Source organism: Vipera ursinii (assembly GCF_947247035.1).
Source record: "Vipera ursinii genome assembly, chromosome: Z".
NCBI lineage: Eukaryota > Metazoa > Chordata > Lepidosauria > Squamata > Viperidae > Vipera > Vipera ursinii.
The window spans coordinates 79,106,615-79,120,663 of record NC_139517.1 but is presented as its reverse complement, the minus strand read 5'-3'; the positions used below and the strand labels follow the sequence as shown (position 1 = coordinate 79,120,663).

Sequence of the window (14,049 nt, the reverse complement as noted above, 5' to 3'; positions counted from 1 at the left end):
ATATATAGGTACTGCAAGAAGTAGCCAAACTGTAATTTTGCTATAGAAATTCCTACATATTAATTTTGCAAAATTCCACTTTTAAAATTCCACTTTTAAAATGTTTTCATATTGAAATATAATATTTCCCCTCAATATACAGAGATAGAATCAAACTAAAATGTACAACTATTTTTAAATCTGTCCATTACAATAAAAGGCACTGCATAGTTTTAAGTGTGAAAACATCTTAAAAGAGTGCATTAAAAATCAGTTCTATTTTCAGCTTTTCCTTAACATTTTTATAATATACTATAAAATATTGCTTTGAATTATATCTATAGCCTCTTTTTTCAAAAAGCAGAACCTTTCAGTCCACAAAATTGCAAATCTCATTTATTTTTTGGTTGAATTCTTCAGGTTGATCCGCATATACATAATGACCTGCACCAAGGATAGCCTGAAAATGGAAAAGAGGTGAAAAAAATCAATTTAGCGTTCAAACATCAATGTTTTATAACATTACTCACATTTACAAAAAATACGAGCAAATTTGTGTTTCTAGAGCAGTACACTATGAATTGAATTCCCTATTTTTGTAAGTTCATATTTTTCTTTTTCTCTCTGACTTTTTAAAAAGAAAGATTAAGCCTGCAGGCAAGGAAGTGTTTTGCTTTTTTATTTTCTCTGTGCTTTGAAAAAAGGGATAGTTGTGATGTATTTAGAAATAAAACAAAACGAGTATCTAACCAAGAGATTAATACAAAATTTATTCATTATTTCTTACACATTTAAAGGGTATCCATGCAAAAATAAGATTTCATATTGACTTTTATTTGCATACATTAAGATATACAGATAGTACTCAACTTACAACAGTTAATTTAGTGACCATTCAAAGTTACAACAGCACTGGAAAAACTGATTTATGACTGTTTTTTCATTTACAACCACTACAGCGTGTCCATGGTCATGTAATCAAAATTCAGGTGCTTGGCAACTGACTTACTTCTATGATGGTTGCGGTGTCCTAGGGTCATATGATAACCTTTTGTAAACTTCTGACAAGCTATGTCAATGGGGAAGCGAGATTCACTTAACAATCATGTTACTACTGTATTTTTCGGACCATAAGATGCACTTTTTTCCCCCCAAAGTGGGGGGGAAAACAAGGGTGCGTCTTATGGTCCGAAGGTGATCCGTATGGCCAGCCCCAACCTCCGCAAGTGAAAGCAAGGGAGATTGCAATTGGCTCCTGCAATCTCCCTGTGGCCCGGCTTTCTCTTGCAGAAGGCAGGCTGAAACGGAGCAAGGAATGTGAATCGGCCGATCTCGCGCTCCTGCATTCTCCTCCGCTTGGTTTCAGCTTCTCTTGCTACAAGAGAAAGCAGGCTGAAACAAAGCAAGGGAGATTCCCTCGCTCCGTTTCAGCCTGCTTTCTCTTGTAGCAAGAAAAGCTGAAACCGAGCGGAGGAGAATGCAGGAGCGCGAGATCGGCCGATTCGCATTCCTTGCTCCATTTCAGCCTGCCTTCTGCAAGAGAAAGCCGGGCCGCAGGGCTGCCTCCGTAGGTACTGCTCTAACACGGAGAGGGAAGGACAAAGAGGGAGGGAAGGAAGAAAGAAGGAAGGAAAGAAGGAAGGGACAATGGGAGAGGGAGGGAGGGAGAGAGAGAGGGAGGGAGAAAGAGAAAAATAGAGAGAGAGAAAGAGGGAGAGGAGAAAGAAAGAGGGAGGGAAACAGAGGAAGAAGGAGAAATAGAGGGAAAGAGAAAAGTAGAGACGGAGAGAAAGAGGGAGAGAGAGAAGCAGAAAGAAAGGGAGGGAAATAGAGGGAGAGAGAGAAAGAGGGAGAGGGAAAGAGGGAGAGAAAGAAAGGGAGAGAGAGACAAGGAGAAAGAAAGAGGGAGGGAAATAGGGGAAGAGGGAGAAATAGAGGGAAAGAGAAAAAGAGAGGGAGAGAAAGAGGGAGAGAGAGAAGGAGAAAGGGAGGGAAATAGAGGGAGAGAGAGAAAGAGGGAGAGAAAGAAAGGGAGAGACAAGGAGAAAGAAAGAGGGAGGAAAATAGAGGAAGAGGGAGAAATAGAGGGAAAGAGGAAAAATAGAGAGGGAGGAGAAAGAAAGGGAGGGAAACGGAGAGAGAGAAAGAGGGAGAAATGGAAAGAGAAAAATAGGGAAAGAAGGAAAGGGAAAGAGAGAAAGAAGGAGAGGAGAAAGAAAGAGGGAGGGGGAGAGAGGGAGAGAAAGAGAAGGAGAGAGAGAAATTAAATTAGTAACATGATTGTTAACTGAATCTGGTTTCCCCACTAACTTTGCTTGTCAGAAGGTTGCAAAAGGCAATCACATGACCCTGGAACAATGTGACCATCATAAATATGAATCGATTGCCAAGCATCAGAATGTAAATCACATGACCCTGGGGATGCTGCAACGGTCATAAGTGTGAAAAATGGTCATAAGTCACTTTTTTCAGTGTCGTAACTTTGAACGGTCACTAGGTGAATCATTGTAAGTCGAGGACTACCTGTACTTTATCATTTTTTTCCTTTTTTAGCCGGGGGTGTCAAGTTTTGACACGTTGCTGGGTGACATTGCCTTGTCCTAAAAGTGGTACAATGGATGAAAAGGTTGAAAAGCCCTGTTTTAATATACTGGTACTATTTGGTTCAGAATATTTTTTTTTCTTGTTTTCCTGCTCTAAAAACTGGGTGCGTCTTATGGTCAGGTGTGTCTTATGGTCCGAAAAATACGGTAATTTAAGAACTGCAGTGATTCATTTAACTGTGGCAAGAAAGGTCCTGAAATGGGGCAAAACTTAATTGACAAATGTCTCACTTAGCAACAGAAATTTTGGGCTCAACTGTGGTCGTAAATCAAGGACTACCTGTATTTAACAGAAAAGCTAAACAGAATAACTGAAAAATCTGGTTTGAGTCCTTGTGAAATTCAATATATCTAAATCTGAAGGGAGAATCGGTATAGCGGATAAGGCATCAGGCTAGAAACCAGAAATTGAATTGTAATCCTGCTTTAGGCACAAATTCAGCTGGATTACCTTGGGCCAATCATTCTTTCTCAGCCATACGAAGTAGGCAATGGAAAACTACTTTCAAAAAACCTTGCCAAGAAAACTGCAGAAACTAGCTGAGGTAGTCATCAGCAGTTAACCCTGACTTGAGGGCACAGAAGGAAAAAAATCTGAAGGATATTGGGAAAATCCACCTGAACACAGAACTTCCGGTTTGCTGACGCAGCTGCTATGGACACTTGGAAGATGACTATTGTCTTCCATGTCCAGCTTTGCATCGCTGGGGCCCCCAAAAAGTCACCCCGGAGAGGTGACCAGCAAGGAGTGGCTTTCGCAAGATCGCAGGAGAGCGGCAACTCTTCTTTCAGTGCCTGCGTTCCTTTCAAACCGGTGGACGAAAGACTGTGGACAGCTGAAATCACACTTACCATCAGGCAAGATTAAAGCAGTGTGAAAGAGACTGGATGAGATCTACCTCTCTTAAATTCCAACTTTTTTTCCACCTAAGTAAGCTGCTAAAGTACTTTTTCTCCCTGTGGAGAGGGAAGGGGGATTTTAGCCCTTCCTCCAGAAACAGTGGCAATTGAATATACAGGAGAGATTTTAAAAAATTGAAAAAAATAATTAGATCCCAACTAGAACTTTATTTTCTAAAACTTTTGATTATCTACATTTTACTTCCTAATTTTACTTGAAAGTTTGGGTTTTTCCTACTAAAATAGAACAAATAATTGAAAGGAATTCCCTAAACCAGGGGTCGGCAACCTAAAAAAGAAAAAGAGCCACTGGGAACCGGTTCCATCACAAATTAAAAAAAGAGGGAGCCGCGTGCGTGTGTCCATGCACGCGCATGCGCAAAAAGGTTTTTTGCGCATGCGCGGACGCACGCGGCTGCCATTTTTTTAAAAATGAGATGGAACCGGTTCCCGGTTGCCCGATGGCGACGGCCCGTCTGCAAAGCTGCCGCTTTCGGCAGCTTAGCAGACGGGCCGCAGCAGCTTCGTCAAAGAGCGGCGCCCCTGCCCATTCCGAGAGGTGCGCGCGCACCTCTCCGAACGACCGGAGGTGCGCGCGTACCTCCGCGCGAATGGGCAGCGGTGCCGCTCTTTCAGGAAGCCCGCCGCGGCCCGTCTGTGAAGCTGCCGAAAGCGGCAGCTTAGCAGACGGGCCGCGGCAGCTTCCGCAAAGAGCGGCGCCCCTGCCCATTCCGAGAGGTGCGCGCGCACCTCTCCGAACGACCGGAGTTGCGCGCGCACCTCCCCAAACCTCCGTGCGAAGGGGCAGCGGCGCCGCTCTTTGAGGAAGCTGCCGACCTGTGCCCTAAACAGTTGGGGGACATCTTGTGGCCAAACCTGAAATTGCAATGTGTTATTCTTAAAGAAAAGAGACTAGGCTGACAGTTTAGAAAACAAGATAAGATTCATGTAACTTTGAACACCAGCTGTGAGTCTTAGCTTTGTTTCTTATTTACTGAGGGGAAAAAAACAAAACTGTAAAAGTTTTCAATTCAACTCATCACTATGGAAGACCAGGAACAGACTTTTACTATGGAAGAAATGCAAAAACAAATCTTTGCCATGATGAAAATAACTTACTAAACTCACCAAATTCTTCTTACAGCTGGTGAGAAAACAAGAGCTTTTGGAGAAAAACTAGAAAGTGTCTTAGATAAGCAAACTCAAACTTTGACTACAACTAATAAACTATCTATACAGAATACAACAGAAAAAAAAATGAACAATCAAATATTTTGACAGAAGATCTAATCGCCCAACAAGTATAGACAACGGAAAATTCAGAAAAAAATCTGACAAAATGGATGGAGGAAAAAAGCTGCTATATTAATCAGAAGGAATTTGAAGATCAAAATGAGACACAGTTGGAAGAAAAGATAAACAGTCCAGGACAACTACGTCAAGAGGAGAAAATAAAGAGAAGATCTGGTAGTTCTGCCAGACCCCTCAACTTTTCAAAAATGGCGACTGGATGGTCATCCCAATATGATATAATAATACAAGATTTCTTTGATGATCCTGAAACAAGGACACTGAAGATGACTTGGCAAAGGAAAAAAGCCAGAATAAGACTGAAGAAGAATGGAGTGTGGACCGCCATTGTCCAGATTGGCGGGAGTGAGTCCCTCCTCTTGAGATGTGGTTCTCGGGTTCAGATGAGCTTGTTGCTTACATACCTGGCGCCCAGCTGTGTGGCAACAGCTCTGCCCGAGCTACTCGACACCCTCTCAGGGTTGGCGGTGGAGTTCCCCAGACTTATAGTGCTGGGTGACTTCAACCTGCCTTCCCTGGGAGGGTCATCGGTGTCAGCCCGGGAATTCATGGCTTCCATGACGGCCATGGACCTGACCCAGGTAATTCAAAGCCAACTCATGTGGGGGGGTCACACTCTCGACCTGGTGTTCCTATCTGGACAGTGGTTGGATGATTTAGGAGGGGGTTTACCGGACGTTATTCCCCTATCATGGTCCATCATCTCCTGCGGCTGGTCTTCCATTATGCCACCCCCCGCTGCTGGGCGGCGGAACCAACTAAATGGTTCCGCCCCAGGCACCTAATGGACCCTGAACGGTTCCAGATGGCGCTTGGGTCTGTACCTATCACCCTCACTCACAGCCCAGTTGATGCCTTGGTGGATGCCTGGGAAAAGGCGGCCACTAAGGCACTCGACTGTGTTGTACCCTTGTGACCTCTGACCCGGCGCAGATCCCGTTGGGCTCCATGGTTTTCTGCGGAGCTCCGGGAGATGAAGCGACGGAGACGGGGTCTAGAGAGCGGTTGGAGGTCCAGTCGTTCCGAATCTGACCGATTGCAGCTAAGAACCTTTATAAGGTCTTATCTTGCTGCGATGAGGACGGCGAGGGCTAATTACTTCGCTGCCCTCATCGCGTCCGCAGATAATTGCCTGGCCGCCCTGTTTAGGGTGACTCGCTCCCTTCTTAACCAGGAGGTGAGGGAGGATCCCTTGTAGGGGCGGGCCGAGGAGTTTAGTCATCATCTGACGGACAAAATCGCTCAGATCCGGGCCGGCTTGGACTCTGACTGGGCGGAGTCTGACATGGTGGAATCGGACGGTCTTGAGCATGTTATCTGGACTGAGTTCGATCCTGTTTCCCCTGATGATGTGGACAGGATCATGGGGAGGCTGAGCTCCACCACCTGTTTGTTGGATCCGTGCCCCTCCTGGCTGGTTTATGCGGCTAGGGAGGGGACACGAGGCTGGTTCCAGGCAGTAATAACTGGTTCTTTGAAGGAGGGTGTCTTCCCCGCCGCCTTGAAGGAGGTGGTGGTGAGACCCCTTCTCAAGAAGCCTGTCCTGGACCCGGCTGTTTTAAATAACTATCGTCCAGTCTCCAACCTCCGCTTTTGGGCGAAGGTTGTTGAGAGTGTGGTGGCACATCAGCTCCCTCTGTTCCTGGAGGAAACTGACTATCTCGACCCGTACCAATCGGGTTTCAGGCCCAGGTACAGCACGGAGACGGCATTGGTCGCGCTGGTGAATGATCTCTGGCGGGCTCAGGACAGGGGTTGCTCCTCTGTCCTAGTCCTATTAGATCTCTCAGCGGCTTTCGATACCATCGACCATGGTATCCTTCTGCGGCGTCTCAGGGGGTTGGGAGTGGGGGGCACTGTTTTACAGTGGTTCTCCTCCTATCTCCTGGGCCGCTCGCAGTCAGTGTTGACTGGAGGGCAGAGATCCACCCCGAGGCCTCTCGTTTGTGGAGTTCCTCAGGGGTCGGTTCTCTCTCCCCTCCTGTTCAACATCTATATGAAGCCGCTGGGTGAGGTCATTCGTGGTTTCGGGGTGGGGTATCATCAGTATACCCAACTGTTTTTCTCCACCCCGAACCAACCCAGCAATGCCCTCGCCGTGATGTCCCGTTGCCTGGAGGCGGTTCAGGTCTGGATGGGGAGAAACAGGCTTCGTCTCAATCCCGCCAAGACTGAGTGGCTGTGCGTATCGGCATCTTGGGCTAATCAGATTATTCCACCTTTAACGATGGGGGGTGAGGTGTTACCCCCCATTGATAGGGCTCGCAACTTGGGCGTCCTCCTGGATTCGCGGCTCAATTTTGAAGATCATATAGGAGCCGTGGCCAGGGGGGCTTTTGCCCAGGTTCGCCTGGTGCGCCAGTTGCGACCCTATCTGAACCGAGATACCCTATGCACAGTCACTCATGCGCTCGTGACCTCCCGTCTAGACTACTGCAATGCTCTCTACATGGGGCTGCCCTTGAGGACCACTCGGAGGCTTCAGCTGGTGCAGAATGCGGCCGCGTGAGTTGTGATGGGGGTTTCCCGATACTCCCATGTAACATCTCTACTCCGCGAGCTGCATTGACTTCCGGTTGCCCTCCGGGTGAGATTCAAGGTGCTGGTGATGACCTATAAAGCCCTGAATGGCTTGGGTCCGGGATATCTGAGGGAACACCTGCTGCTGGCATCAAACTCCCTTCGTCCAGTGCGCTCCCACAGGGAGGGTCTTCTCAGGGTGCCGCCGATAAAAGATTGTCGGCGGATAACACCCAAGGGAAGGGCCTTCTCTGTGGGTGCGCCTGCCCTCTGGAACCAGCTGCCCGTGGAGCTTATGACTGCCCCTGACCTCCGCACATTTCGCCGGGACTTGAAAACCTGGCTCTTTGAGCTCTCCGGCCCAGGCTGAGAATTTTTAACTGGGGTTTTTAATTCTAGGGATGATTTAATCTTTTTTAATTTGTTTTTAACTTTTGTATTGGTTGTTTTAAATGCCCTGTAAACCGCCCTGAGTCCTTCGGGAAAGGGTGGTATATAAATTTAATTAATTAATTAATTAATCAATTAATTAATTAAATAAATAAATAAATAAATAAATAAAATATTTAGGAGGTCTAAAATAAAATATATTTAAGTAGACAAAGAGCCGTATTTTGGATATGAGATATAGTTATGATGTGAAGATAAAGAAAAATGTTGGCTAATTAAACCCTAGATGTATGAATGTCAATAGTTAAATTGAAATATTGAGTTTATAAAGGTTAGATAAAGGTCATTAAGACATATATGAGGAATGATGTAACGTAATTAATATATTTGGATGTAGTGATAAAAATAAAATTAATTATGAGAAAGTGGACATAAAGAAGAGAGAATGTATTAAATGCTGAAATGGGAGAAATCTTGGTTATTGAATCTACAATATTTGGAAATTATAATGAAAATAAGAATATTACACTGTATTACTAATCTGTTGATATGGAAGTGAGATAGATATGTATCTGGAACACTAGATGTTGGGGGGAAGTGTGACAAAGGGAATTGGGGTCATTCAAAAATTTGGAAATGATAAATATTAAACATTTAATTTAAATATCAATGCAAAATTAAAGCTGGGAAAATTTATAAGTTATTGATGGTTCAAAAGATGGAATGTCAAAATAAATAAGATATATAAAATTATTGATAAATGTAAGAAAGCTACTAAGTAGCTGATGGATAGAATAAGAATATTAATTTAGACGAGATAGTATGTATTAAAGGAAACAAAGAGAGGAAATATTGGCTGTAATAGTTGGAGATTTGTATTAATACACATTTGTATGTAATGGAATTATTGTAACCCAGATACCACGTTGTTTTTCAAAGATATAATTGTAATATTGGAAAATTAATAAAGTTTTTTTTAACAAAAAACTGAAGTTTTGTAAATAAGTAATTCTCCAGTCCATTTACAATCTTCTTCTCATCTCTTTATCATGGAGAAGTGAGTAAGATCTATTATTATTGGTTATAGATCTGTAGTTAAATGAATGCATCCATACATCAATTCAATTCATGCTGAATTGCTTTGTCTTTCATATATATGCATAGAGGATTAAAACCAAAAATATATATCCAAAACATATTTTAAAAGACTGACAGAACAGTAATTTGAACACTTTTAGGTTTCAGTAACAGTTAGAGAAAAAGTATCTGTTACCAATTGCCAAATGTTCAAAGAAGATAAATTAGAGTGGTCACCTTGCAACAGGATGACTAAAATAAAATAAAATAAAATAATGACTAAAATGTCTCACTATTGTTTTCACATAGGAATTTGGTCGCAGGGACTGGATGGTGGCTCCAGAATTGCCATCTATACATGACCTTGCTCCATAAATCACAGTGATAGGAATGTCTTGATGCATATGAGCAATTCTCTGCAGCATTGGCCTTTTTGCCCATCCATAGGGAACTGTCATGTTCTTGAAAGCAGTTTCACCACTTAAAGACATCAATGGAAAAAACAATTTGTATTTGCTAAATATCACAAAATATCATTATTCCTTGTTAACATAACGTTAACATAACATCATCTAATATTGCTGGTCATACACACACACACACACAAACAAAATACATCTGTTTAATACAATCACAGATAATTTAACATAAATATCTTTATTTCTTTTTAGTTCTATAGAACGTTAATAGCATAAGCCTGATACAGCCTTTGCCACACATGACTTCATGAACAGAGTGACACCTTTTTAAAAGCCACGCTGTCCTTTGTGAATGTTGGAAGAAAAATGAGGGAATAAAAGAAAAATATTAAAACAGTTATGAAGTTGATACTTTGTTAGCAAAATGTATCAGATTTCAAAGGAACCTCACACCTGTCAGCTCTTTATTCTTCAGGTAATAACTTAAGAGGGCTTTTCTGTCATCTTTACAAACAGCTTATTAAACAATAGTGAAGGCTGAAGATTTATGGTGACTTCACATGTTAAGAAAACACAATGTAAGAAAATGATTTAGTAGAGAATTTACTTGTCCTTTTTATAATGCCCTTTTTGAAAACACTCCATTTCATTGTTCCTCTAATAATCAGCATGGTCAGTTCTTCATGTATTTTATAAAAGTGATTTTCTATTTACAGCTATTTCTTTTTTTTTTTTTGAGGACTGTAGTTCTGCAAATGAGAACGCCTATCTTTGCAGACTATTGTACACTGTTTTGATTATTTAAAGGTCCGTGCTTTAGAGAATAATTAATCAATATAAAGACTTTTAAAATCTTACATTTACCTTGGTGATTGTACATTACAGTGATAGATATATTCGGTGACTGTATCATCATCAAACATAGATGAATATTTTCTCTTAAAGTCTGGCCTTATACGTTGTACCAGGCTCAATCCTATCATATATCAAAATCAAGAGTTTAATACTGCTAATAGCAAACAAAAGACGGAAATTTCAAAATGTGCAGAAAATAACAATTCTATTTTTTCAAGCACTGAAATACATTGCCTGATACTATCATTATCAGTCATTCATATGGGAATTAAAGAAACTATTATTTTATTTAAATACTATTTAACTAACAAAAAATAACAATTAGATAGCATTGTAACATTTGTGATTTGACAAGCTACATTTTCTTCTAAATAAAATTATACTATTATGTTAGCATAATATCCAATATGTTATGATGTATTATAATAATTATTATACTTATAAATATTTTCAGCCACCAGTTATTTTATTTCTATTGGTCCCTAAACATTCAACCAATTTATAAACTCTTCAGTAAAAAATTCCATTTGAAGTGTAGAGTAAAACTTCAAGAGAAAGAGAAAATTAATGCTAAACAGGAAATTTTGGCCATCGTATTCATCCTTGCCAATAAATATCTAAAGCACTTGGTTCCCAAATTACTGGACTGTATCTGGCAGAGCATTTATATTCTCCTGCAGGAGCCTGCTGTCTTTCTATGCTGGACGCAAAGGAAGATCTAAGTCAGGGGTGTCAAACTCCAGGCCCATGGCAGGATGCATCATCCGGAAGCCATGCCCACCCCATTGCCGGCAATGGCAAAACTGTCCCAATACGTTGTGAGATGTCACGTGACATCGCGAGTTTGACATGTCTGATCTAAGTGCATCGTTCTTCCTCAATCACTTTGCTTAATGGCCTTAATGGGATTCCACATTCTAACCTAACCAGGTGAGTTCTTAAATATATAGATGACCTAAAGTCCACATTACTGCAATTTCAAAATTGATGTCTTTGGCAGTACAATCAAAATAAGCTAGGTTAGTACTCACCAAAAGGTCCGGCTATTCTGAGACCAGCCAATGGATTAAATGGACTCAAAATGGCTCCAAGTGCTTTGATCCATATTGGAATAGTCCTCTCATGCTCAGCATTGGAAGGCCTTTCTGGAAAACCCCATGGCTCCACTAATAGAAGATGCTTTACTCTGCAGGGATAAAAGTTAAGATATTTTGTCAGTAAGGAAACAATTTAAACAGTGCAAATCTTATTTCAGATTCAACTTTAATCACTTGGTATGTACCCAGGAAATAGATTTACCGTATATAGAATGAGAATATGTATTTTATGTTTCAAAGTTCAGTTAGAGAATTATTAACCACTTCAAACTGGATACAGGGTGGAAAATGTATGCTGGCCCTGACCTTTCTCTGTCCACACAATTATTTGAAAGTGAGTTGTCTTCATTTTTAATTAATAGTCATTCACATAATCTGAGAATTTGCTTTATCAGACTCCTGAATTATTTATTGAGCGTACTCAAGTCCAAACAAAAATGGAATTGGGCACAGACTAATTCTTTATGCAGACAGTTGAATACCTACAGAGGGTTTATGATAGTATACGATATATAGTACTATATATAAACAATTACAGTGAATTGTATTTAAACCTGGATGGGCAATTCCATCAGAGGAAGAGGAAACTTTTTTTTTACATGTACCCTCTGAGGCTTAGTCTACTGACAGCAGCCTTACCGATGAAGGAGAGATATTTGGCTCATTTCTTTTTGCTCTTTTCTTAAATTTGAGGTACGGTTTAAATATGCAAAACAGATACATTGAATCCCATGGAGGCCTATATCACAACTTTTGTGAGGTAAAAACTGGGGGAAAGAAACCATACTAGTACAAAGTGAAGTTTTTCCATTACATTTAGTACTGCAATCTGGAAATAAGTTGGGCTTTGGGGGAAGTACATGCTGGACAAAGATCATCCATCTATTAAAACCATACTTCATGTTAACCACAGCCCTCAGTAGAGATGAAATAGCAAGTTGGAATCTTGCTTTACCCCAAATGCTTCTCCCAAGAATACTGGACATAGAAGAGGAGAGGACATATGGGCCTTTTGCACAATACTATGATTTAACTTTACAAACAAACTAATCAATAACTGTATCACTGGTTTCCTGCATGGCCAAGGTTGCACTACATCACAGGTCTGCAACCCGCGGCTCCGGAGCTGCATGCGGCTCTTTCAGCCGTCTCCTGCGGCTCCCAGTCCTCTGCCATGTGCAGTCCAAAAAAAAAAAGCGGGACTAAAAAAGTTCAACCAATCAATTCAAATATGCAGAGTAGGTGCATATCTCGCCTTGGCTCCACTCTTCAGTCAAACCCTGTTCTGCACATGTGCGCATGTACGCGCATGCGCACACATTTTTTTTGCGGCTCCCAGTTTTTCCTTTTGTGAGGGAACCGGTTCCGAGTGTCTCTTTCACTGTTTCAGGTTGCTGACCCCTGCACTAGATGATCTCTATCCTCCAACCCTCACATTTCATGACAATAAATCATATACTATTTTTTGTTCCAACTTTGCTATGTAAACTTAAATAATACAGCTTACAAATTGTGCTTTATGATTTAGATTTGGATGAATGCATATTGTAACTTTGTTGATATTATTTCTCTCCAATGTTACGGAGTTATGAACCTAATCTCTATATTTTCACTCTAGCTGCATAACTATCAAGTCATATATCAGTATCATTCATTTAAAAAAACCCTGGCAGAAAATCATTTACATTCCAAGGCATCTCAACAGCTATCTAAACTTTATGGTCTATAGCATTTCAGCATAATACGAACTGATATAACATAGCATTTTTCCATGGTGTTGGATTGCAATCCCCATAATATCTTTCCACTAATAATTCTGACTAGGACTGAGGAATTCTGAAGTTCAGTAATATCTGGGAACTCCACTTTGCCCAATCTTGAAATAAAAATTTATTTTTGTTTTTCTTTAGATATAGGCCAATCTATTCATTTCTCTTAAGGTCATCCAGTTGAAAAGGGTTCATGGGATTCAATAGTCTTGTTTGTCACCATCACCCTCACAAATAGAAAAGGGATGAGCCACAGCTCTCTACCACCTCATTGTGATTAAGATTAAGGTAAATTCTAATTCTGAGATTGTACAAATAGAGAAAACTTCAATCTCCAATTGCAAAATGGACATATCTTACTTCTGCATTCACTGGGTTCTGAATTGTCGTGTGCAGATGATGAGTAAGCCACCATGCTCTGCCTCGTACTTTCAGTTGAAGTAAGGAGGTGAGCTCTCTGTTCAATGCTTTTCTATCTTTTCTTACAATATTGGATTGAGAAGTAAACTGTCCAAAATTAGAATGCTATATTACCTTTACAAGTTGAGAAGGCCCCACTCTCTGATCTTATACTATATTTTGGAGATATACAAAGTAGTTAAGAACAATATCTTGAGTGAGGAAAGGTTCTGGCAATACTAATTGCTTTGTCAATAAGCCAGCAACATTTAGCTATTGGATTTCTTTTTCAACAATGCAACTCATGTTATGAGTATCTGTGTATTTCCATACTCCAATTCTTTATTATTATCAACATTTAAATCTTACATAATTGAGTAGATGCATTTGTTTTCTTACAATATGACAGAAATAAAACATTTATCACTTCTCACTTTAATTTCAAAATAATTGCTTATGTATTAAAATCAGTATTACTAGAAAATGGAACTTTAATCACAGTTCCAATAATTCTATTCGTTTTTTAAGTAATAATACCAATCTAAAATTTCTTCGGTAGCTCAGTGAAAGAATGCATGATTTACATACAAAAATTCTAAAATTCATCTTCTTGCATCTCTGGGATAAATACTGTAATATACTACTGGACATCTATAGTTGATAAATTATGGCTACTACTGTGCCAGATGAATCAATCAAAAAAGATTTTTTGAAGAATAGCTAAGTTCAC

General features: G+C 40.6%; 1 protein-coding gene across 1 annotated transcript in view; it reads right to left on the bottom strand.

The window, feature by feature from the left end:
- Positions 1 to 212: 212 nt before the first annotated feature.
- The window catches only part of ABHD5 (abhydrolase domain containing 5, lysophosphatidic acid acyltransferase), a 30,786-nt gene continuing 16,949 nt past the window's right edge, over positions 213 to 14,049 (bottom strand). Inside the window, exons 4-7 of the mRNA XM_083377186.1 lie at positions 11,086 to 11,240; positions 10,064 to 10,175; positions 9,074 to 9,260; positions 213 to 439 (exon numbers count right to left, since the gene is read on the bottom strand). Of these exons, the coding sequence (XP_083233312.1) occupies positions 350 to 439; positions 9,074 to 9,260; positions 10,064 to 10,175; positions 11,086 to 11,240 (544 nt within the window). The 3' untranslated portion in view covers positions 213 to 349. The remainder of the gene's footprint in view (positions 440 to 9,073; positions 9,261 to 10,063; positions 10,176 to 11,085; positions 11,241 to 14,049) is intronic.